The 24,870-nt window shown below is 46.3% G+C and overlaps 1 protein-coding gene across 1 annotated transcript in view; it reads left to right on the forward strand.

Moving 5' to 3' along the window:
- Positions 1 to 20,660, forward strand: part of DNAAF8 (dynein axonemal assembly factor 8) — a gene marked incomplete at both ends in the record, with an annotated part of 91,740 nt that extends 71,080 nt beyond the window's left edge. Inside the window, 7 exons of the mRNA XM_082006715.1 lie at positions 2,958 to 3,153; positions 6,790 to 6,884; positions 8,378 to 8,498; positions 11,521 to 11,738; positions 13,334 to 13,419; positions 17,420 to 17,489; positions 20,583 to 20,660. Of these exons, the coding sequence (XP_081862841.1) occupies positions 2,958 to 3,153; positions 6,790 to 6,884; positions 8,378 to 8,498; positions 11,521 to 11,738; positions 13,334 to 13,419; positions 17,420 to 17,489; positions 20,583 to 20,660 (864 nt within the window). The remainder of the gene's footprint in view (positions 1 to 2,957; positions 3,154 to 6,789; positions 6,885 to 8,377; positions 8,499 to 11,520; positions 11,739 to 13,333; positions 13,420 to 17,419; positions 17,490 to 20,582) is intronic.
- Between the last annotated feature and the right edge of the window lie 4,210 nt (positions 20,661 to 24,870).

Genomic DNA, 24,870 nt, shown 5'->3' on the forward strand with positions numbered 1-24,870 from the left:
CAGCAACATGATTTCAGACACATGATTGCTTTTTCAACTTAAATACTAACATCCAGCTTCTAAGTAGCTTCTGGCCTTTGGCATACAATAATGGATTGGCCTGCTGTTTGCTGAGGTTATCTAATCACAGGAGCCGTGATAATATTTTTATCTGAAGTTTAATAATAACTTAGAAAAATAAAGGTCGGGTAAATAGAGCTGACACTGTCTTCTCAGCTCCTAGCATGACCTGTTCATGTTCAGACTGTGAGAAGTGACTGCTTCTAGAGGGAGTTCTGGCCATGGAGGCTGTATCTCCTTTCTGCGCTTATCCAGCAGATCTGGTCCTGCAGAGAGTCACAGTTTTGGATGCTAGCTAGAACGCTTGATTTTTACAGTGGGACCTGATCATTCTGTTGGGGACTACCTGGTATGATTGCCTGCAGTAGCAGGTCACTGGACTCAATAACTTGATGGATTCCCTCCAGTGCTATCCTGTGATTCTAACGGTAGAGGCAGAAGAAGAATTTTGCTGCTTTTTAATCCCATTAGTCCTCCAGAGCCAGCACACAGCTGGAACTTCCTCTCTGTGTGCATCAACAAAATTGCTCACTGAATTCAAGTCAGCTGCACATGTGCAATCTCGCCGCAGCTGCTCGGGTATCAGCAAGGACGCAGTTTGAAGACGGTGCAGAGGCAGGGTGTAAATAAAGGCATCGCTTGGCTGGCAGAGTCTAGAGCGGATGTGAGGAACTATCAGAAAGAAAAAAGTCACCTTGACTCCCTGACACTGTCGGTAGCAATTAGAAACAATGTCATCTTTAACCCGAAGTCTGCACGTTTGCTGGGGAACAACTGAAAGACAGAAAGCAGGCTTTTGTTATGTAGATCTAAAAGCACAGTTTAGAAGCTCTGGAACAAAATAATTTTGTTTATTATGGTCTGTTTAACAGAAACTGTGTCTCTGAGCATTTTCTTTTGCAGATGTTTCTGACAGGGATGAACGTTGTTATATTATATCCAGTCCTTTTGAATGTTTTCATGAAGTCATCATCACTGTTTTTCATCTCCCAAAGAGAAGGCCCTTAGAAAAGTGGATTACATATTTCTTTAACAAAAATTTTCAAGCAAAAAAGGGTTTATTTTGTGTTATACAGAACTGAATGAATGTCAGAATTTTGCAGTATACTCACAACATGATGAAACTCTTCATCCTCATCTACACAGAGGTCTCTTATCACAGGAGAGCCTGTGAAACTTGCCTGTACCTTTTGCAGGTGCAGGCATGCAATGTGACTGACATCCCGGCATTTCCTTGCCCTGTATTTCCATGGGGTGGGAGGATTGACAAATATCACAACTTGTATGAAATCCCTTACTTAACCAACCAATTTAAGAATGAGGCTTTCTCATGGATCATTTTGCATTTTCAATACAGGGGAGAGTATCGGGATTGAGCCAATGGTTTTCAATTTATAGCCTAATTTAGAAACACAGTTTAGGAGGAATGTGAGTGAGAGGACATTTGGGTCAAAGTCAGTGAATGGTTTCATATGATAGAAAAGCAAAAGAGTCCTCGAAGTATTTTGTCTCCATATTTTTAAGTGCAGTGATGGGATTTTTTTTTTCAAAATGTTTTATCTAGAGCATTGCCATATTCTGGTGCTTTTAGAAGATTAAAAAATGGAGGAATTAAAACCTTTAGGGGGCTGAACAATGAATCAAACCATGGTTTTCCCCCTTGTTTTCATTTTCTCAAAAACTGGGGGGGGGGGGGGAAGAAATAACTATGGGTTGGTTCAGCCAGCGAGTTGAAAATGCCATTTTTTGTAAGCTGTACGGAACATACTGGCGTGGAGCTTCTCTGTGGCATGCGTGTTGCTGCACTGTGGAGTGCACGGAGCCAGAGCCGAGTGCTCCTGCCACTTTATTAAGATGAAGAGGGGCAGGAAGGCGGCAGCCTGCAGCTGCTATGGGCACCCTGACCACATGCTCAGTGGAGACACCTGCAACAAGCCCGGCTTTCCAAGGCTTTGCTTAATTAAAACAGTCAGCGAGGCTGTGAGTGCTCTGCTGCCCCTTGATAGCTTTCTGCCCCAGGCACTTGCTGCCTTTCCCTGTGCTTCTCAATCATTACGTCTGTCTCCAGCCTACAAATCGGACTTTTCTCACTGGTGCAGTAGTCCTGATCCCACCTAGTGTGTGAACTTCTACCACCCTCTGGGAGAAGCTGGGCTGTAGCAGCGGGGTGGGTGTAGGGGTCCTTCCTTTCGTGAATTCGAAAAGTTCTGGTATTTGTAGTCCCTCATTTTATATCAGCAGAAGAATTAAATGTAGTGTTTACGACCCTGTTGATATTGCTAATGTCCATTGGTTCCACCCTATCCACGTGTTGCATTGAAGGTACTCTGAGAAGAGTATTGCATAAATCAAAGGTTCAGCAGTAGACAACTAAACTGCATAGTAGCAATTAGTTCTTGTCTTTACCTCCTGAAAATGAACTCCACCTCCAGTACCTAGCCTGTACAGATATGCAGAACAAGCTGCAGCACAAGGCTTTCTTGTCTTTTAGAAATGGGATTTTGTTTCCTTTCTTACTAAAAGATTTGAGGAAATTACTGCTAAAGTTGTTTGTATGTGTAAAAATTACCGTTGGCCGATCTATGACTATGACCACAACCTGCTACGGCTTAAGCTCAGTGCTTAACTTTTTGTTTAGGTTGGGGTGGGAACTGACCTCCTATTACTTGGTGGATGTCACAGAAAATACTGGCTTGGTGACCGTGGTACATACTCTGGAAGCTTTGCCTGCAGAGACCGCTAGCATGTATATTACAAAGAGGAGAAAAAGCAAGGAGTAATGGCAGACCTGTTTGCTTCAAACAGGGGATGGGTCTAGCCAACGAGAGCTGGGATCAACCCAACGCTCACCAACACTGTTCATTAGAACCTGTTCCATCTCTGTTATTTCTTTTCAGGATCCTGCTGTTTTAGAAGCTCATTGTACCTACCTTACCTCAGGCACTGCTCTCGTGCTGTGTCTTCAGAGGCCAAATGCTGTGAAGAAGCTGATAGATTTACTGGGACCAGAGGATCCTAAACTAGCCCAAGCACTAGATCCGTTCCTCTGGAGGGCTCAGTATGGCATCAGCACAGTCCAAAATGGATTTTACGGTAGGTTTTTGTAAAAGAAAAGTCCAAAGGCCTCAGATATGCTAATGGGAAAAATATATTATGTACTGTTACCTCCTGCATTGTCAATACAGATCTAGCCTTGGCAGGCAATAGAGACCGTTATTCCCTAGAAAGCTTTCATTGTTTTCTTGGTGGCTGAGCTGAGTATATCTCAAACTATGAAACATTCTCCCAGATGTTATATTAAAAAACAAGTTTTTTCCCAGAACAGCCCTAGATCTGTCTTCCATCCGAACAGATTTCCTTTGATCTTTTTCACTGCTTGGTCATTTTGTACTTTTAGCTTGGTTATTTTGTAATTATCCCCAAGAACCCATCTGTCTTCTATCTCCTTGTGAGTCCCCTCCTGATAACTTCATAACCCATTGGCCAACTGCAACCAGATTTCACAGAGGGATAAAAGACTCCAAGATACTGAGTAACATCTCGAAACATTAATGACTGGCTAGAGAGAGGTCATCAAAAATTGCTCCCACTGCGGAAGGCAGGTAAATTCAGCTGTTTTCCATTTGGAGAAGCTGTTGACAGCTGGCATGTCAGCAGAGGCACGCCAGCTGGTCAGCATCCTCACTGTGCTGAACCAGTCACAGTTTATCTGCCAGCAGGGAGGGAACTAGGATGTTGCAGTGTGTATGTTGGGTGGGTGGGATGGGAGATAGCTGAGAGTGTGGGTGAAGGATGGGAAGACGGGAAGTATTTCTGGAGAGAGTGGCCTATAGAGAACCAAGGGCATTGCTGGAGGGGGCCTGGGCTATTGCCACAAGGAGGGAAGGATGTAACTAAAAAATTCATAAGGAATTAAGCGTCATTAGTTCACTGCCCATGAACAGTGTTTTTCCTCAGTGTGGTATGGATCACACTAGATGTAGTTAAAAGAATATAAAAATAATAAAAGGAGTAGTTTTCTGTAAACACAGGTGAGCTAGCAGGCATTGTATGCCTTCAGGTTCCAGAACTTTCCTGTCAATATCCATAGGATTATTTGGCTCTTTCTGTTGTGTTCTGTGCTGCCAAATCACTCCCTCTTTTCATCCATATCAAGTGATCTTTTGAGGAGAACTGGTAGGGTATGCAGTAGCCACCATGTACAGCTTGGGGAAGAGAATCAAGCCTTTGATGTAGAACCTTTTTTTTATCAGATATGATCATAATCCTTAGGACCAAGACTAAACTGAGAGAGATATCTCTCCATGATTACTCACAGGATCTCTTTTGTGGGTGTGAATGAAGAGCAGGATCTACCTACACAAAAGAAATGATCAGGGCTCTTCAGACAATACTTCTCCACTGCTTCTTTTGCTCTTGATGGATTGTGTATCCAGGTTGCCTTGAGAATGAGAACTCATCAGTCATGGCTAAGAATGGGTGATATAGACCCAAAATTTAAGATACCCATGTTAGAGTATCCCTATCATAACTTAGTTAAGATTAGTTTCTATCAGCAAGAGAGACTGAGCCTCATTCTGTCTTTCACTGGGAGTCACAGAGAGCTCACTGTGTTAAAGAAACCCTCAGATGCCTGCTTAGGGATTCCCTCCAGATCCTTTCCTGCCCTTCCTTCTAAGACTGAGCTCAGCACAGAGGCGAACTAGCTGGCCACCACTTGCCCACTGAGACCAGATTGTGCATTGTGTTGGAACCAGCTATATGGCTGGCTCACAAAGCCATTTTTGCACACATTCAATGAAAATGGGTGCAGCTTTAGCTAATGCACTCAGTAACTCTGACTCAAGAATCTGATCCCACTGCTATGCCAGGGAGGTGTCTGTCCATGAGGAGAGGAGTGTTCATAACCCTTTGCACCTCCAAGAGCTTGTTCTCCAGTAAGGGTGAAACATTTACCTACAAGTTAAGCAGGAAGAGCTTCACCATTGCATGAGTAATCATCTGGGGGACTGTAGAAGACCATCTTCCTTTCCTAGGAGGGAATACCAAGCTTTCTCAGTTTTGCTCCAGCTGAGGAAGTTCTCTAGTTAATGCCATCTTGCTGAAGTAGAGCAAACTCTAGCTGTGCCTTCCTCCTGAAGAGACTGGGGAAATTCAAGTAAGATGAAGACCAGGTTCCAGTGACACAGCTGAACCAAGTCATGCAGTTTTAATACTCTGAGGCTCAGCTGCATAGGTAAACCTGCACTCCTCGCATTTCTTCTGGGTTTTATGAAGTCATTGTGTAGTGCTTTTTCTTGAACCCAAAGAGCTCTTATGCATGCATCTTATGCAGTCTTATACCTGGAGCAAAGTGAGAATATATGTTGCTAGCTTTGGGAGCATTTGTGTCCTCTGTAATGTCAACAATGATTTAAACAAGGAAGATTTGACACAGAAGTACATAAAGGATACAGCACGACTTAATACACTGGTGACTTATGCAACCTTAGGTCTGTAAACTACTGCATTGAGGACTCTGGCTATACAATACCTAGAATTATGAAGTTCAAACAGGGCTGAGTGCTCTAAGAGCAGTAAGACATGATTCTCTGAATGGGTAGCCTGCAAAGGTGATAATATTTCAGAGGATATTTGCATTTTGTGTATTTGTATCCCAGAAGCATGGATCTGTGCCAGCACATTGACAATCTATCTGAACTCCAGTTATTATATAGAAATAGCTTTTCCTTCTCTAACATTTTCCACCCACGGATCTCAAAACATTCTGAATAGTGCTTTATAACACTGTTGCTTTATAGGGAAATATTCAGATGCTAAGCCTGGAGGGACCTCTCAAGTCACTGAGCTCAGTTAATTCTCTCACAGACAACCCCATCATGTATTCCCTTTTGTAAGCTTCCACCCCAGTTGGATCGTTGTTACAGAACTTCACTGCTCTGGTAGCTAGAAATCTTCTCATATTTTCAAACTTAAATATAGTCATATACAGATTGTATTGATTTGTTCTTGTGTCAATACCTGTACTTTAATTTTAAGTAGTTCTTTTTTCTTCTCTGACCTTTTCCACCCTGATGTGTTTATCAGAAATCAGATTCCTTCTCAGCTTTGTGTCATGTTGGGTCAAACAAGCCAAGGCCTTTTAGTTTTAACTCTTCAGATGATTCTCCATTCCTTCAGTGATATTCACGTTCTCTGTACCTTTTCCAGTCTCAATTTACCTTTCATGACTGCAGGTGAACAGAAAAATATACTGCTGTCATCAATATCTCAATTCTGATTTCTGTTGTAAACAGAAATGAGACCTACATTATTATTACTAAGCACAATTGTTTTACTAACTGGTAGCTCCTTCCCATTCAGTAAGACCAGCCTGATGTGATCCAGAAGCAAGGGAACAACAATGGGGGATTGGAGCTGGTATTGAAGAGTTTCACAGGCTCCTTAACATGATTCCCTTGACTACATTGTTAGGAAATGGAAGGAGTCTTGTTTATATCAAGAACAAGCTGAGTGACAATAGGACAGAATCAAAATACCAAGGCAGCAATGGAACTATCCTAAATATAATGGTTTTAAATGTTTGCTATTACTGTACAGAACAGCTGGCCTTTAAAGCAATTACTTCAGTAAGTTGCACATCATCAATCTCTCAGAAAGATGAGTGTGAGTCTAGAGAATGTTTAATTCATGGCTTGAGAGAATCTTCTCATTGTATTTGTCTCTCAGGCTCCAAATCCTATCAAATAGCTGTCCGGGATATGAAGCTGTTTTTCCCAGAAGGGCTGTGCTGCACCGAGTGTCAGACGTTAGAGGAGGAAGAGGTAGGATTCTCCCTTTCCTCAGAAGTATCCTGCTGTGTCAGAGCAACGGCTTTGGCCCTGCTATCCCATGACTTCTTTCCTGTTATGCTTTAGATAATGCTTTTTTTGCTGTGTTTCACCAGCTGCCGAGTTTTCCTTCTCCTGTGGATGTTCCTATCACAATGTGCTAACTTTGTATTGACCTAGACAGTCTCGGTGGAAAAATGCTTTTTCAGATATGTTTGTTCAGTAGCCTGTGCTGTAAATTCAGGAGGGCTCAGGGCTCATACTTTAGAAGCAAAGTTCCCAGACAGAGGCAACAATGCTTTGGAAGCAGGTCACAGGGAAGGATAGCGACATCATCAATGATTGCTAAGACACAGCTGGCCCAGAGGCTGTTTTTTTACCAGCTTTTCTCATGTAGCGTTCAGGAGTGGAGACAAAGTGGGATGGCTGATAATGTAACTCGCTAGTTGCCAAATGTCTCCCACAGAGTCTGTATACATCCGCACACTCACAGCATGGAGCACTGCCCTGTTTCTGTGACAAGGGTGCTGTCCCTTGTGCCCTGCCAGCAGAGATGCCAGCCCACAGCAATGAAAAGGGTGTAAGATATCTCATACTATACTATAAAGTACAGGCACTGTTTAAGAGCTGCTGGATGCCTGCATCCTTCCATGCCCGCAGATAGAGGCACAAAGACTCAGACTCTTGCCTCTTGGCTTGCATTGTAGGCAGTGCTGAGAAGCCTACCAGTACTGGTGTGGCCTACTCCTGCTCATCTGGCCCTTCACACTATGTAGCTGCTCGTCTCCGATTCAAACCGCTGTCATTTGCCAATGGCTAAAATGAAACGATAAGTCTTTCCTGCTCAACTGGTTTTGTATGTCACTTCTACTCTGATCGTTTTCTTCTCAAACCCAGAGTTTGAAATGATTGGGTTATGCCCAATGAAGGGATGGAAATTTTTGAGCCTTGCTATGTCCGTGTGGCACAGAGGTGACTCAGCTGAGTTAGTCCAAGGAGATTAGCTCTGGAACTGGAAGCAGCTGGCCACATCTGTAATATGCTTCACTAAGGTGGATGCCCTCCCTCTGCAACTCAGTCCAGAGCATCACGACCACGCTGTGCTGAGATGCATGGATGTGCCAGTTCATTCAGAGACAGAAGGGAGCCCCTACACACCAGTGTGGCACTGGATAAAGTTGTCAGACACTCATGGTCCTCGAGTTTCTGGCCCTGAAAAGCTGGGAGCAGAGACTGTAGAAAGATGTCTGGAGGTAGGACCTTTAAAAGGAAAGACATGATGCTGTACTGAATTAAGCCTCAATAAAAAAAGAATGCATGCAAAATGTTCTTATATCTCTAGACAAGCAGGTGTTTTCTAGGCTGGCAATTACAGAAGTACACAACACCAACAAGAGCTTCACATCTTGCCTGAATCAATACTTAAGAAGTGTTATCCTTCCTGATTAGGTAATGGTGTTCCCATGACTTGCCTTTCTCTCCTGCAGATTTATAACCTGAAACGTGACCCCGTAATCAGTTTGGAAATGAACAAGCAGCGCAAGATCATAAAATGTGAAACAGGTGCGCAACTCAGTTTATTGGGCTCTGAGCGACCATGCAGTCTTGGTAAGGAAATGCGTAACTCTTGTTATAGATTGAGACTGTTATTGATTAATTGGACAGAAAGATAAACCATCTGGTGGCAGCAAGATTTGTTATTGATGTCCTTTCAGAAGGGAGAGACAACTCTGAGCTGCAAACAGCTCCAGTGGAGTCCGACCATTTAACTGTTTACCTGCCAAGCCTTTCCATAGAATCACAGAAGGATTTGGGTTGGAAGGGACCTTTCAAGGCCATCTGGTGCAACCCCCTGCAGTGAGCAGGGACATCTTCAACTAGAGCAAGGTGCTCAGAGTCCTGTCCAGCCTGGCCTGGGGTGTTTGCAGGGATGAGGCATCGACCACCTCTCTGAGCACCCTGGGCCAGTGCTCCACCTTCATTGTGAAAATTTTCTTCCTTATATCCAGTCTAAATCTGCCCTCTCTTCATTTAAAACCACTATCCCTTGTCCTGTTGCAACAGGCCCTGCTAAAAAGTCTGTCCTCATCTTTCTTATAAGCCCCCTTTAAGTCCTGTCAGGCTGCAATAAGGTCTCCCCAGAGCCTTCTCTTCTCCAGGCTGAACAACTCTCTCAGCCTGTCCTCACAGCAGAGCTGTTCCAGTCCTCAGCCATCCACTGCTAGTGTTTTCATGGGTCTAAATATAGGGCTGTTCAGAAGTGCTGACCTTATCACCAGCAGAAGAACAAGCACTGTCAACACAGCTAGCGTAAGCAGCAGTGCACATTTCTCTGCTGAACTTTTACAGTGCGTTTCAACACCAACTTGGCTGCAGTGGTTTGCATGTCCATTCAAAGCCTGCCACAGGAGAGGCCAAGACACTGTAGGGATGGACGATTGTGAGACGTTTTGTTCTGCGAGTAGGTAAATAACAATTTATGCAGGGACTGCTTTTGGCAGTGTGGACATCTAACTCTCAGGAACTGGACTGAGATCTCATTCAGTTCCCACTAGCTGCTGAACAGCTGCCAGCTCAAAATGACTTCCAGTTATTGCTGGTCTGAATTTGATTTTGAGTGGAAGCTTCAGCAAGCCTGTCAGTTCCTTCAGATGCCTACAGTTTCCCTGGGGCTTTTCTGTTGATTTTACTTGATAGGCATGTATACAACACAGTCTGTGATGCAGGACCATATATGACAGGAGATGTAACTAATGCACAGGGATGGTTGGGGTATTGTGGATTAAGCCCAAGCCTTTATAAACAAGCAGTGACCAGGTAAAGCATCCCTGTAGTGTTCTCTGGGGAGCAGACATGGTTGAAACTGGGTCATTCTCATTCCTGTAGCTTGAGTTCTGATGTGACTGGCAAGCAGGAGGTTGGGCAGCTGAGAAAATGGTCCTGTGCTACACCTGATCACTGCAGTTGTTAATCCCAGCAGTACAACCACAAGATTATTGTGGACTGGCAGAAGAGTATGATAAAAATTGCTACAGAATTACAAACCACCACATCCTACCTTAAACCCTTACTGATACAGGACTTTTGGGCACTGACCCCATACCAGCAGGTGCATGAGACGGCACATGTACAGCACATGTAGAAGCGCAAGGAGGATGGTGGTAAGTCAAGGCCTTTGCCTTAACGACAGCATTAGCTGCTTGGTAGGCACCGAGTCACTTTTGTGTAGGGGGTCTCCGAAGGAGGATTTTTCCCAAGGTAATTATCAATGAATTCTTTCCGCTGTCTTATATCGCCTTTGGGCTATGCTCTACGCATGCTTTATGATCATTGCAAAAATCACAAATCCTCAGGCAAGTTCCTTTTCTTACATTGCACACTAATACATCAGAGACTGACTGCATGAAGGTTTAACTGCTGCCTGCGGTGAGGGCTGAGGCCTGTCTCGCAACATTACTGACTTTCCCAAGCTGTTCTGTGAATCCTGACACAAGAGATTGGCATTTGAGTGTATGTAAGAGCAGTTGTTTGAGATGACCAGGCTGTTCTTGCAAGTAGCCATCTGACCTTCTTGTCTGTGTAGCTGCAGAGATGTGATCATATTGCTGTGTTTCCTGTGGGGTATGTCAGCTCAAGCTGTGTTCAGAGTGCAAAACTGCAGTGAGAGGAAACTTGCAGGTGTTCCCAGTCTAAAATATCCTGTGTTGCTATTGCTGTCAGGCAGGGTATTTCCCCCATCAACTTGCGTGATGGGAAAGGACCAGGCCTGTAGCACAGGTCTGCTGAGACTGAAGCACTTCTTGATTTTTAGAAGAGATTGCAGAAAATAAAATAAAAAAATAGCTTGTTGTGGAAAGAGCTCAAGTATTCTGCAAGTTTTGTACAGCCCAGTGTTGGGAGCAAATCTCAAAATATGTGCCCCTAATTCCCTACTGCGTGAGGATCTATTTGCTTTGAAGATGTCTAAGCAGAGTAAAAAGGAAAACAGTGTACAGCCCTGATGTGTTTGTGTCTCAGAAAATGTATTTCAAAGAATTACTGTCCTGGAAAAGCAAGTACACGTGATCTCTGAACTGTCAGGCACGATATAGTAAGCACCTCCAGCAAGCCACACATCTTTCGCTTTATGGTCTCATCTTGGACACTAGAGGTAGCTCTTGCACACAAAGAAACCTCTGCTTTCAGCAAATAATTACCACAAAGCTGCTGCCTAATGGACGGACAGATTTATCATGAGGAAAATATGAACTACATTAAGTCTTACGTATGCTGATCAGAATTACATATTGGATTATAAAAGCAGCTGGATTAACAAATTTCTTTGCTTGGAAGAAATTAAATGGAATAGTATCTCCTGTAGCAAACCAGCAGTTGTCCTTGTCTGACTCCTGAAATGGGGTCATTACTGCTGTCTTGTGATCTCCGGATACGTACACATAGGCATACAGCAGTTTGACAGTTTGGAATGAGCAATTACATCTGTGAACATCGCAAACAATATAACAATGCCTGAGCGCCTCTGATCTTCCAGTTACTTGTCTGTGGCAGGGAAGAATTGCTTCGGGGGCTAACAGTTGTGGGGGGCAGATATAAAACAAGAATCTGTTGTGTTTTGACCTTTTCCCATCAGATCGGCCATTGCTTGATAACATCTGCCAAACCACTTGCCTCGTATTGCCTGGGATAATACTTCGGGGTTCAGAGCACCCACCTTATGTCGAACTGCTCGATCAGCTTCTTGGCAAAGATTTCATAGTGACTGGAGTACGCCTCACTGTCCTGGACGCACCACAAGCTCACTGCATCTCCGAGACACTAAGCAGGGCAAAGTGCAGTGTTGCAGCAAAGGTACGAGACAGCTGGAGTTGTACTTTGCTTCTTTTGCACAAAAGAAGAGCCTTTTAATGCCATGCTGTGCTAAGATATCCAGGCGAGCTCTGAGCAAACTTGCTTTGGTAGCAGTATTAGCACAGCACTGTATCTGAGCTCTAATACCACTGGTAAGTAATGTGGGCAGTGTGCCTTGCTAGCTAGTCCCTACCTTGTGTTCCTGTATCTCCGCTAGCTCACTGACACCTAACCTTGACATCAGTATGTGTGAACGTATCCTTAATGCGAATGGCACATCCCCGTTAAACATTTTATTCCATTCGCCTATCAGTGTGCAGTTGCTGCTGTTATGTATGTTCTGCTGCTATATCCTGTCTTGTTTCTCCAGATAAATACAGTTTCTATTTTCCTTTCCCTAATCGCACCCCATTAATCCTCTTCTACAATGCTAAATAACCCTTCCACTTTTTGGACTGTGCCCTGGAGTCCTAGGCAGGGATTTCATTTTGCTTCTCATTTAGTTGGTGCTGACAGCTCAAGCCACAACTCCTGCATGGGGTTTGAGCAAGTGTTCACGGGGCTTAAGCACGAGCTGTGCTTCTGGGGTGAGTGGGTACATTGCTTTCCCTCAGCAGAGTATCTGGCCCAAGCTGTTTTTGCAGCTGGTGTAGGAGAAGCCCACCATTTCAGGAACCTTACTAGGGTAAAGCAGTAAGGTAGAATATGCAGGGAAGTACTGTCAGGAGCACAGAGTAAACAAGGGGGGGAAACTACTTATACTGGAAGTAGCAACCAACAAAGGGCTGTCAGAGACACACAGCAGTGCCTCTGAAAAAATGCAGACAAACATTTGTGCTTCCAGCCTTTCAGTTATAAGAGTCTTAGTTGTTATCTTTAATAGGAACAGGTAAGATCTTTTCAGGTTGTGATTTTTTAAACTGACAGCATGCCTTTGAAGTACATCTGTATAGAATAGCAATTACACTGAGCATCCAATTAGTCTAAGCACTATCTTCTCCTGCGGTCCCCCTGAGGGATGCCATCCCTCTGCACACGGGAATGTGCACAGCTCTCTAGGAAGGACGAAGCGAATCAGCGTGTGGGAAGGAGAGCCATGGCAGCGGTACTGCTCTCCTGGCGATGGAAATGCTTCCTCCTGTCAGGGATGAATTACTCTGGGCAGAGCTGGCATGTTTCCAGAAGGGTCTGGCACTGCTGAGCCAAAGGTGAACATTACAGTGTTTGCGTTCCCTTGCCAGAAGGGAGATGGGCTCCTTCAAGCAATAAGTGTTTCTGCTACAATATCTCAACATTGACAGTTATCTCCATTATTCCTGCTTCCAGCAGACTTAGTGACTCAATAACACACCTAAGTAACCTGCTTATTTTCACTCTGAGAAGGGAACAGGAATAATAGTATGCCATAGGAGTGGGATAACTAACAGTTCAGACATGGTACTCTTTCAATTTGAAAGAGTCTGTGGCTTTGTGACTTTCATCCCCTCACGCAGCCCACAAGGAGTTATCTGTGCTGTCAGCGGTTCATCAGTGAGGCTTACAGACTTATTTAAGTGGATAGCAACACCAAAGCTCTGCTCTTCCCTCTCTTGTAGTGTTCCCTCTTAATGGATGGTTTGTGTCTGGTGCTAGCGGCACAGCGAGACAATGCGGTCATTTGCTTCAACTCCCTGCTGGACAGGTAAGTGAGGACAATATCGCTTTAACAGCACTGTCTCAACCCTCTGCTAGGGAGCTTGTGATCTGAAGGAGGGCAGCTGACTTTCTTCTCTGTAACTCACTTCCAGTTCAGACTCCCATGAGGTCAGGTGCCACTCAAAGGCAACATACTGAAGTTATGTTGTTGTTAATGCATCAATCCCACAGAGTGTTCCCCAGTTTCAAAAGTCATGTGTCCTCTACTCAGGACCTTAAATACTGAGCTGTGTTGTTTGTTAAGGATTTGGAGTGTCTGCGAGGCTTGGCGGCATGGTTCCACAAATACAGGGGATTCTCTGAAATAAGGGCTCACAGCGGGAATAGACCTGCTGAATCAATAAAATTCCTAGGAGAAATATCTTAGCAGATTCTATGTTTGCTGGGGCGGGGGGGGAACCCAAAACCAAAAAACTTAAAATAAATGCCAGAGAGCAAAATAAAAAATCAGCCTCTTAAATAAATTACCAGAAATGCTGGGTAGAGGATTTATAAGCCTGGTAAAACAAACAGAACTCCTCTACAGGGATTGATTAGTGAAAGAGGATGATTATCAGGCCAATTAACCCTCTGTCCCCCCCCGAGAGAAAGTTTCCTTACATAGGGGCTGGTATTTGGCAATGCGACGTGTGGTTCGTGCACATGGTTTCCTCTGTGTCAGGAAGCCAAGAGAGTCTTTTTTTCTGACACATTCGGTGTAGATCAGTCCAGCAGCCACACCGATAAGACTGTTGTGACTTTGGCTGTACCATCTGGAGGACTTCCAGATAACTGTCAATGCGACAGGAATAAGGAGTTCAAGGATGTTGGAGTTTACAAGCATCAAGGGGATCAAATCTGAACATCGGAGTTGGTAGACGCCTTGCAGTTCTTGTGCTTGGATGAAATGTTACGGTGCTCAGTCACAAGGCCACACCTGGGAAGAGTAGTCGGAACAAATTTAATCAGTAACTTTTCCAAAATGTTTTTATGCTAATGACAAAATTTAGACATTGCTCCCACTCATTTAAAATCACACCCCTGGGAGGCACATCCCAAACCTTTCACCCTGCAAAGTACAGCACTACGGGGAAACAAAGAGCAAGTTATCCAAGACCTTTCCAGTGAGTTTTCTCCCACTCTTTCCCTGGTTTACAGGAAAAAAGGGATCACTGCTGAAGGGCGTTGTGGGAGAGTGGCTGTCAGCAGAGTTGGCAGCTGGTACAGGATCCCCCAACTTTTTATTTTTCCTAGGCTTTTGCTCATCAGAGTCGTGATCAGCTGCAAGACAGTGCTTCTCTCTTCCGTAGGCTTAACTTGATATGTTTTAAGATTGCAGCATCCCCAGAGCAAACCTCGCGGTGGCTTCTCACTGCCATTCACAGCCAGCCAAGGGGCTGAGAAGGAAGCTGGGAGGAGTAGGTGCCAGTCCCATCTGTGCCTCTCACCCCTCATCCTGGTCCATGCCAGAGGATAAACTTCCTTGCCGAACTGCAAAATACGTGTGTGTAAATTATGGCTGTTAGGAGGCACTCCCAAATGGCAGGATCCACTCTGCTTCTTACCCCAGCGCCAGAACCATAATCATGCAGCTGTTTAAAACCAGCTCTACCAAAAAAAGAAAAAAAAATTTGCCTTCATGATCAATGGTGGTGCTTGTGGAAGGGATGGGCAGCAAGGTGTGATGGGTGGAGGGGAGGCAGTGATCCTCGGGTAGGGCAACTTCAGCCAACAGTAAACTCCTACCCTTATTGTATCATAAGGTATCACACTGTTTAAAATCAATGATGCAAATACCTTTGAAAAGCCAGCCTGACTTAACTAGTGTCTCATAAGGACACTTCATGCTAAGACATCTTCATTGCCTAGTTTATAAACATTTCAAAATAACATCTGAGGTTAATTACACTTATGACTCCATCAGCAGGAGCCACGTGACCTTTCTTGTACCAAGTAAATCACTGTATATTTTAATTTCACTCTCACTGCCAGGCCCAGGATTCCAATACCTGCACAGGTTCTGGCCTGCATTTCAGCTGCATTGCTGAAGCACCACGGTGTAAGAGATTATTTTACAGCCCTGGGAGTTGATTCACAGCTGAGCCACATTACTGAGGCTTTGTGCCATGGGCAGAAACGTTGCCATCTGTATGGAAGCCTGGGATATGATGTCAGAGATGGGCTGTGATAAGAAGGAGGAATCAGGTGTTGAGAGGAACAATACGGGCTCTGCTAGTATAACTGCTCGTAGTTCAGAGCCTATTAAAGCTTTCCTAAGCCAGCTCTAACAGTGGCACATTCATTCAATGACATTCAATCCCTGGAGGATGTGCTGTGCAGAGCAGTTGCCTTGAAGACAGACACAGACCCTCATAACTGCGTAGTGATTATTGTTCAGCAGCAGCACTACCCACTCCGTGTTCTCTGGACATCTATGAAGCCGTTATTTGTGCACCAAAGGGCAGGAAGAACAGAGAAAGGGATAAAATTTATGCAGGTGGGGGCACAAAAGCAGCCTGTGAATTTGAGTGACTGCCAAGAGTAGAGCCAAAGTGGGAATCTGGGAGAATCTGGGAGGGTGCCAAGGGTAACTCATAGGGCAGAGTGAAGTAAGTGTTTGGAAGAGGTGAGGGGAAGCTGAAGCACAGCCTGAGAGCAATGGGGACGGGGCGGGGGGGGAGAATCCAGAGGAGGAAGTGACACAATCCTTGCTGCAGACAAGGAAAAACGATGTGAGACTTACCTTTCTTGTTCTGTCAGCATCCGGCTGCCTGGATCTCCAGTATAAAGCATTTGAATTTTCCCTGTCATAACTTGTTTTTACAGCCAGATTTCCTAGCTGTGGGGTGGCAGAGGGAAGAATTTACAAGCAGATTCAAAGCAACTCCTGGACGAAAGGCATGCTCTGCTTTTTATGCATGACAAACTAGATTTAGCTGCCTTAATAGGTGATACTGATTTAAAAGTGATTACTCTTCTATGGTTATTTGAGCTTTTAAAAAGTATTTTCAGATGCCCGTAAGATTGTTAGGACCTAACTATATTATGCACGGTCTTTAGAAACTCATCTAGTTAACATCGTACTGAACTCAGTAAGCAGTGTTCGACTAAAGCACACCGAAAACCTAGCTGCATCAGAAGAAAATCAGAACGTAGACTAGCCCTTATACCTTCCTAGTTTTAGACAACCTAGTGCAATGAGAACAAAAGTCAAGTGTTAAGGAACTTAGCTGGATGTTATTCTCTCTGATGAAACATTCTTACCAAGTGCTAATTGCTGTTGGTGAGGAGTGATGCTATCCCAGTAGTAAGCTCATCTCTGGGAGCTTTGGAGGGAAAGGAGGTATAGAAATAAAAAAATGAACACACGAGATGTAAAATCTTGGAGCTGTTGAAATCCACCGAAGGGAAAACTGTTGCCGAGCACAATACCTGGGTATGGGGGCAGGGAGCAGTTTCCAAAGCCTCTGGAGAGTTTTCAGGCCTAAGAATCTGAGTGTGCATAGAATCAGTTTAAAAGGCAATTTTGTAATTTGTAGCTTTCCTTTTAATTTCTCTTGAATATGTCTCGTGGTCAGCTCATGTGTGGCTTGAGGTGGACCAGGGCAACACAAGAACTAGTGAAGCAGACCCTGCTACTGAAGACAGCTTAGAAAGTCCTGGGTTTGGGGGAAAACACACTGATTATCTTTGTTGAGAAAAAGACCCTTGCACAGAGCTAACTACCTACATTTATGTGTGTTTCCCACTGCCCCAGAGACCCCATTATGCAACAGGTCATTACTGTTTGTTTGAAAGCTTATATTTTAAGAATCCAAATCCATTTATACAAAGCTTTGTAAAACCCAGGATTTATCTGTGTAAAGAAGTTCAGTAACAGATGCACATGGCCAGAGCTGCTGGCACAGAACATAGTCCTCCTCAAAGCTAGGTCATCTGCAGTCTCTGACAGCTTAGAAGGCAAAGTAACACTGGCTTGCTTTTTTTTTTTTTTTTTTTACCCCCAGTGTCTGTTGGCAGAGACAGTCCCTCCTGGACACCGTGCAGCATCTCCTTTATCCCCAAAACGAGAATCAGGCAAGTAGAGACGTTTATGGTACAGATATATGTCCTTTGTGCCCCTCTGATGAATGAAACTTGTCAAAATTCGTTGAATTTTAGAAGAAAATTTTAACTTGTATGAGACAGAGGTGGTGCCTATGACAGCCCCAAGCCTTGCTTATACTGAGAGCCCAGCACATGGTAGAAGGTGGGACCAAAACCCTGTCAAGCTGTCTTCCACATTACAGCAGTGGCACTATTTTGAACCAAAATATTTGGAGACTTTGATAAAGATTCAATGTTTTCTGTAGGTGACAGTTACTTTTTATGAAGAATTGATACTCAGTAAGATATCTGTGATCCTTGTTAAAAATCAGTGACAGGAAATGTTCATTCAGCCCTACTGCCAAACTGCCACATGTCTTGTGTTTGGGAAATTATGTTTCAGAAGCCCAAATCCAAATGGAAGAGGAGAAATGAAGCCATTAGCTATTCCAGGGGTGGGCTAGCTGAATATTGTCTCAGCAGTTCATCCCAAGAAAGGAAACACTAAGCTCCAGACATGTGGGCAGCTAATAGGAATAAACTGCATAAATACCTTTAAAACTCTGGCTGTAATCATCAAAGTTTAGTAGAAAACAAATGAGAGATTTGGGTAGAGTCCCTGAAGAGTTAGGAGTAGGAAGTATAAAAGGATTGGGGAAGATGAGAAATGATAGCAAGTGGACAAGCCTCTCCTCCGGATCCCTTTTGCTTCCCAAAAAAACCTAGCAGGAGAGTGAGATGTGTTTGTAACCTCGTATAACATATTAGAGCTGCTGCCTTCGGTACCAGTGCTCTTAAACATTGAGCCTTAAAAGACACAGAGCCCTCCTTGAAGTCTGTGCTCCTGCTTTTAAAAAATACAGGCAAAACTACCCCAAACTTCCCAAAAGTTATACAGCTGCTGTTTTCAGCAGCTTTCCCTAAGGCACAGTAAAATTCTCCCTGGGCATAGCTGGGCTTGTACGTGCCGCAGTGCCGGGGAAGGTCTGCCTGCACAGCTCTGCGATAGCTGCAAGGCTGTCATAGCACAGCGCTTACGGCTGCCAGGGTGCCAGGCTGTTGCCAAGTAATGTGACAGGGCAGCAAGTCCAGGCTGTCTTCTGATTTGCTTTGAAAAGGACATTACATATCTCTGGCTGACATAAAATCCCTTCTGCTTCACGGCTGTGGGGAACCAGCCTATCAGAAAGAGGCTTAGAGTACTTTCCGTGATAGATAAGAGAAAAAGCAAATACGCTCAGCCCTTCTCCCTGCTTCTGGCAGCCTGGGCCACTGAATCAAATCCCTCTGGCACTGGTGGAAGCCAGGGCTATTGACAACAGTTCAGAGTTTAGACTGTGAGTCTGGTGGACAGCAGTGGGTGCAGCGCTTCTCATTGTGGGTTACAAGAAGCACAGCAGCGAGTAATGTTTATTTTCAAATGGGTCTTTTGCTCCCAAGTTCAGGGTAGGTTTAGAAATCACAGAGCAAGATCTGAGGAGCAAGCTCACCAGGGAGTGACTGTACCTCAAAGGATGTCCCTGGAAACGATGTTTGATCCTCTGATCTCTTGCTAATGAGTTTATGAAATGTCAGCCAGGCTTTCCAGGTCAAAGCTAATGAGCAACAACATGATATCACACAAAGTTCAGGAGGGTTAAATGAACGTGGATTTCAAATCCTCATGGTTTGAGCAGAGCTGCAGCGGTTACTGGTGGAGTTGAGCCATGGAAGTGAAAAGGAGTTTCATACTTGCTCCCTGTGTGAGTTGGGACTAGGTAATAGGATGAGAAATCAGCTTTCCAAGTGTGGACTGTTTCAGTGCTGACATCTGTGTCTGGGCTATCTGTCTTGCCTCCTTCTGCAGTCGCCGAGAGAAGCAAGCATTTCTATAGCACTCTTCACCTGCCCTGTTTGAAACATCTGCCTTAGGAGCAGATGAATTCATGCTTTGGAATTTCCTTACTCTCGGGCAGCGACCCTGCAGATGCTCCCTGTGCAGGCTCCTCTTGGGCACATGCAGACCAGCTCACATCTGGCAGTGACAGAGCCATGTTTTGTTGGTGCCACCATTAGAGGCTGTTGAACTTCCAGTGGACCTCTGTGGGGCGGTCCCAGATGTCCCTGCACCTGGTCCATACCCAAACTGGAACCTCCCCAGTGATGCCCTGTGGCTGAACGGTTTCTCCTCACATGCAGCTCCGCACCGTGACTGGGATGAGATCATGAGGCTGGGGTGGCCGTCCCTCAGTGACGGCGCAGTACGTCATTGACCTGCCACCATTAGCAGCGGGTCAGAGCAGGGAGATGGCACGGTCTCTGCACAGCCGTTCCTCAGTAAGAGCCCACAGATGTGCTGTCAAGCCTCCAGTGGTAGGCAGTGCTAATCCCTCCGCTCTGCCTGGAGCCCTGAAGCTGTTTCAGGCAGCCACAAGTGGCTGCTCCAGCATCTCCCTCCCTGCAGAGACAGCTTAAACCTGGGACTGGAGCGGAGTGACACAGGGAAACAATCCCACCCACTCTTGGCATGATCTTTAGCCCCTCAGCAGCAGGCAGAAGGGCTGAAGTCCTTTGAGAGAGACCTAAAAACCTGTGTGGAGAGGCAGAGTGCTGGCAGGAGGAGGGCCCCAAGGCTGTGTGGGGTGGACTGTTGGCACAGTATGTATAATGCTTTAGAGGAACATGGTTTCATTAGCACAGTCAAAATTATGGGCTGGTCCTGGTCCAGCTCTAAGTTGGCCTCTCCATCTCTGAAGCAGCCACACCAAAAGAGCTGCACAGGAGCGAGGTTTGGGAAGGAGAGGCAGAGCAGCTCGGGGAGGGGGTTAGATTTTCCACTTGGCACTTTACACGTTGTTGGTTTGCTTCAATTCCTTGAACATGTGAATCTTGAGAACAGCCAAAGAGGGGTCACAAGTAGCAGACATGTCCCTGCTGTGGGACACTCATAGCCACCTCTGTGCTGTGATTAACTCGACCTGGTAAACCTCCTCACTATGCTGCCTGCCTGCAGCACGCACGAGAAGCCTACCTCTGAAAAGAAGTTTCTTTGCGACGCACAGAAATCACAGCTCTCCCCCAACCCCTTCCTTCTTTTCTCCTCAGGCCGAAGAGCTGCTTTGTTGCCTTTTTGACTCCCTGACATCTGAGAGCTGCCACCAAATTGAATCCCAGGACTGCTAGCCAAGGTGGTCAAGGTCCCCAGGCAGCCCATGGGTGGATGCCACTGCGCGTATCTGCAGATGGACACACAGGGGACTCCCAGCCTCTAAGACCACTAATATTTGTTTGTCATTAAAACATAAAGTCTGAAGTATGGTATTAGCACCTGTAAGATAAATGAGAGTGGTGGGAGGAAAGATCAGTGCCCAAGAACAAATCTTTCTGAACCGTAGCTGTGGTTTCTAGCGGAATGCATTCAGAAACAATGGGCTTGTGTTCATGGATGCAAGGTTTGGAGCATTCTTCTGGCTGAGAAAAACTTGGGAAGTACAGTAGATACAGGGGCAGCTCTTCACTGCTGTCTTTCTCTCGGGTGCTTGGGAACTGCATCTTCCCCAGGCCTCAAAGACATTATGGAGAGACTCGATTTTCTGCTGCTCCTGTGTTCTTTGAACCAAAGGCAAAACCACAGTAAATAAAATGGAAATAGTCTGAGAGAAGGTTGGATCCCTGGAGAGTTCAGTACACGAGGTAGAGCCATTGAATGAGATTAAAGGCTCAACAGCTTAATGTTCACTTGCTTCTGCTCTGCTCAGGCAGCCCTGTTGCCAACTGTCTCTGCCCAGCCCCAGCTCACTGCCCTCCCGTGGGCACGCAGCCCTGCCTCTTGTTCCTCCTTCTACAGCAGCCACTGATCCTAGCACGATTCCTCCTCAGCCGAGTGCTTTCTATGAGCTCTCAGGAAGCTGGTGTGGATACAAAGGTCCTCAGTCTTCCTGGGACCCACTGGGCAAATTCAGCTCCTTTAGGGAAGACTTTTCTCAGCCCAGGAGGCCTCATGTTCCTGTCTGTCCTCCTAAGGCAAAGACTTAGACATGCACGTGCGTCTGGTTCTGGATATCACAGACCCAGCAAGAAGCAGTCCCTGTGCATTCTCTGAGTGGTATTAAGGCAGAGCAGCGTGCAGCTGGCTGGCCAGCCTACTTCTGGGTGCTGCTGGCGGGGTGAACCCCTTTTGTGCATAGCCTTTCCCTTCGTGAGAGTCTGGTATGAGTCCTCCTCCTCCCCAGCCATTAGCTCTCACAAACTGTGAGAAGGCAACGCCTGAGATGTCTGTCCCCTTTCAGACTAGGGTGAAAGTGTCCGATAAGTCCAAAAGCTGTTAGAGGTCTGACCCTGCAAGCTCTGCTTCCTCAGCTGGTGGTAGTCCTAACACAGTCTCTCCCCTTCTCTAGGCTACCTTGAAACAGCAAAAAGAGATTGTCACGGTCAGCTGGGTGAAGGGGGGACACGGACAGGGGACCTGCCGCGATCTTGCGCGGCAGTTTGGTATCAGAACTTGGAAGTGTCTGTCAAACCTCTGCTTCCCGGCACCGCTCTGCCCAGACAGGCTGTTTGGGTTTTATGGTGGGACCGAACATCTCCTGAAGAGATGCTCTAGAGACACGCACCCGCGAGGGAAGCAGGCAGCTGCCCTGGACCCCCCGGGAGAACAGGGTCCCGGGAGCCAGCATGACAGAAGTGCCTGCTCTGCTCCTGCAGCTAAGTAGGCCATTTCCTGCACTCCAGGCGCATTTCTGTCATGCTTCTAAGCCATGTACAGCTTTGAAACAAATGAAAATTAAAAGGATCCACCCCCAGCACTTGGGGAATTGGATCTGAAAAAGGAGCATGTTGGAATAAAATGCAGCCAGATAGCAGCTGAAAGACAAGGTCTGCAGAGCTACGTGCAAGGGGCATGTGGGGCCAGCAGCAGCCCTGCACCCAGCCAGCGTAGTGGCATGTGGGCCACCAGCACCACGTCCGACTCTCCTGGGCCCTCTGACCTGTGAAGAACGGTATCACAGGGAGCTGGACATCAGGAGGTGATGATCTGGTGATCGGCAGCAGACAGCCTGGGGAGGTGACATCCCATTCGGACACCCCTGGCCTCGTCCGTGCTTGCCAGCAGGCAGGAGCTCGCTGAGCTTCGCGGCAGGAATTGAGACCATGACTCTTAATTCACCATGTAAAAAACGCCAGGGCCTGGTACAAAAGGCACCCTATACCACATCCCCCTCCAGACAGCCCCCCTGCTGAGGCTGGTGCTTTGTGAGCCTCCGTCCACCAACAGGCAAAGATCCGTGCCTCAGTTTCCCATCTGTGAAATAGAGATAACAGCTCTGCCCCGTCCCCCAGGCACACCAGCAACATCATAAAAACGGGGCAGCACCCAAGTGTTTTTGGGCAAGAGGCTGCTGCAGTGTCTTCGATTCCTATTTTAAAGCCCATCTAATTAGTCTCAGTGTAACAAATGAGCACGCCCTGCGCTGAGCAGGGGAAAGCATCATCCTCTGATATTTCCAAAATGCCAGGATTCCATAAATAACCTCGCCAGCTTTTCCTCCCAGAGCACCCCACTCCTCTCCGGAGAGCTGACAACCAGGAGTGCCATGGACCCTGCAGAAATCAATCCCGTCACCCCGCTGCCAGCTCCAGCTCTGTCAAAGGGAGCTGCAGCTCACAAACTGTTTTTCCCTGCAAACTGCTACAAGGCAGCCAGGATTAGCTAATCAGAGTTGAGGAGCAAATTAATGATTGCTAGAACTAGGAGAAAGGCAGATTTGATCAGAGATTGCCAGCTTTGCAGCTGGCTCCTACTTGCAAACAATTCATTTAGATTATGAAAGCAAGAAATTGAGTACAAAACCCCCTAGATTGTTTGCTTCCTAGAGAAAGAAAAGAAAAGAAATGGAATTTAGATTAAAAATTATGCAGAATAGTATTAATTCCCCACCCTCTTGTGCCTCCCCTCTTGCTGGAACACCAGAGCTAATCAGAATTTAGCATTGTTCTGCTGCCAGTGTCAGAGCTGCCTCAATGGCAGATAGATAAAATACAGTAGGTGGCATTTTGTGTTAACTCCTTAGGGTCCTGCGATAAGAAAGATGGGAGCGCAGCGCCCAGTGCTGATCTCCCATTTTCCTGGCGTGCTCCGGCCCGATCATCACCTCCCTTCGATGGGTGAGTGCCTCGGGGTGCAGAGCAGCTCCCCGTCCCGCGCAGAGCTCCTTGCTGCGCCCCAGCACCGTCGGGTGCAGGCGCGTTGTATTTATCCGCCACGCAGAGGGCTCGGTAGCTCTCACGTGAGCCCTTCGCTCCGCCTTAGAGCGACTTGGTGTCCTCAGGGGTGCAGAGGTGCTGGGTGCTGTTCCCTGTCGCAGGCACAGGCAGACAGCCGCACTCATGTCGTCGCTTTCTAGCTCACCGTGTTCCCCTTTGTGCCAAGGACAGATTTAACTAATTATCAATTAGGCCTAGAAATCACTGCCTGGCTGCTACCAGCAGCAGCGGGACACTGATGCCAAGCCGGGTGAGCAGGAGAGGACCGTAACGGTTCCCTTATCAGCGCTAAGCAAGGTGCACGCGCGTGACCGTGCGATTCACAGGTGGAGGAGCTCAGCTGTCAGCTGATCTGCTCTCCTGCCCCGCTGTGCCGGAGAGCTGCAAGAGCAGCTCATCCGCGGTGAGCACGTACCGGCTGCGCCCTTCTCCGGGCGGCCCTGACTCAGGGTCGGCATCCCGCCGCTGCTGAGAGAGGTGGGTGACATCTCCCTGCTGACCCTCTTTCAGCCACCAGTGCAGGCTCAGCCGCAGCTCAGAGGTTTTGCAGTCTGGCCAAACTGACTCTTCCACCACCCCTGAATTAAAAGGACAAGGAAAAAAAAACAAAATAACATAAATCACCTCAGAGCAAAATGTGTGGATATTTCACTTTGATGTCCCCCTTCCACCTTAATTCTGTTGTATTAAGCAGATTTGAAAACATGCGACACCTGGAATTGAAACAACCCTCTAACACCTGATTTGGGCCAGAATAGTTCTTTTTCTTTTTTCTTTTTTTTTCCCCCTTAACATTTACATTCACCCAAAAAACCTGTTTCTGCTCCAGCCCTACGCACACGAGCCCCACTGAGCACCCGGGATTTCTCACATCACCGCTCAGACCTGCCAGCCTGAAAAATCACTCCACAGCAAACAGGATTTACTGCCTTCCCCGTGAATTGCATAAGCATGGCCTAAAAATTGGGTGCTGGTTTTCATCTCCAGAGGCCCACAGCTGGCTTGGGAAGCACAAGGAGCTGATGGACCTGCTGGAGCTGTCCCTGGATCGACCATCTTCACCAGGCTGGATGATCTTGGTCCGCACACTTCCCACGCTCACAAATATTTGCCTGCCTTTAGCTGGCAT

This window comes from Phaethon aethereus, assembly GCF_964289735.1.
Source record: "Phaethon aethereus genome assembly, chromosome: 15".
NCBI lineage: Eukaryota > Metazoa > Chordata > Aves > Phaethontiformes > Phaethontidae > Phaethon > Phaethon aethereus.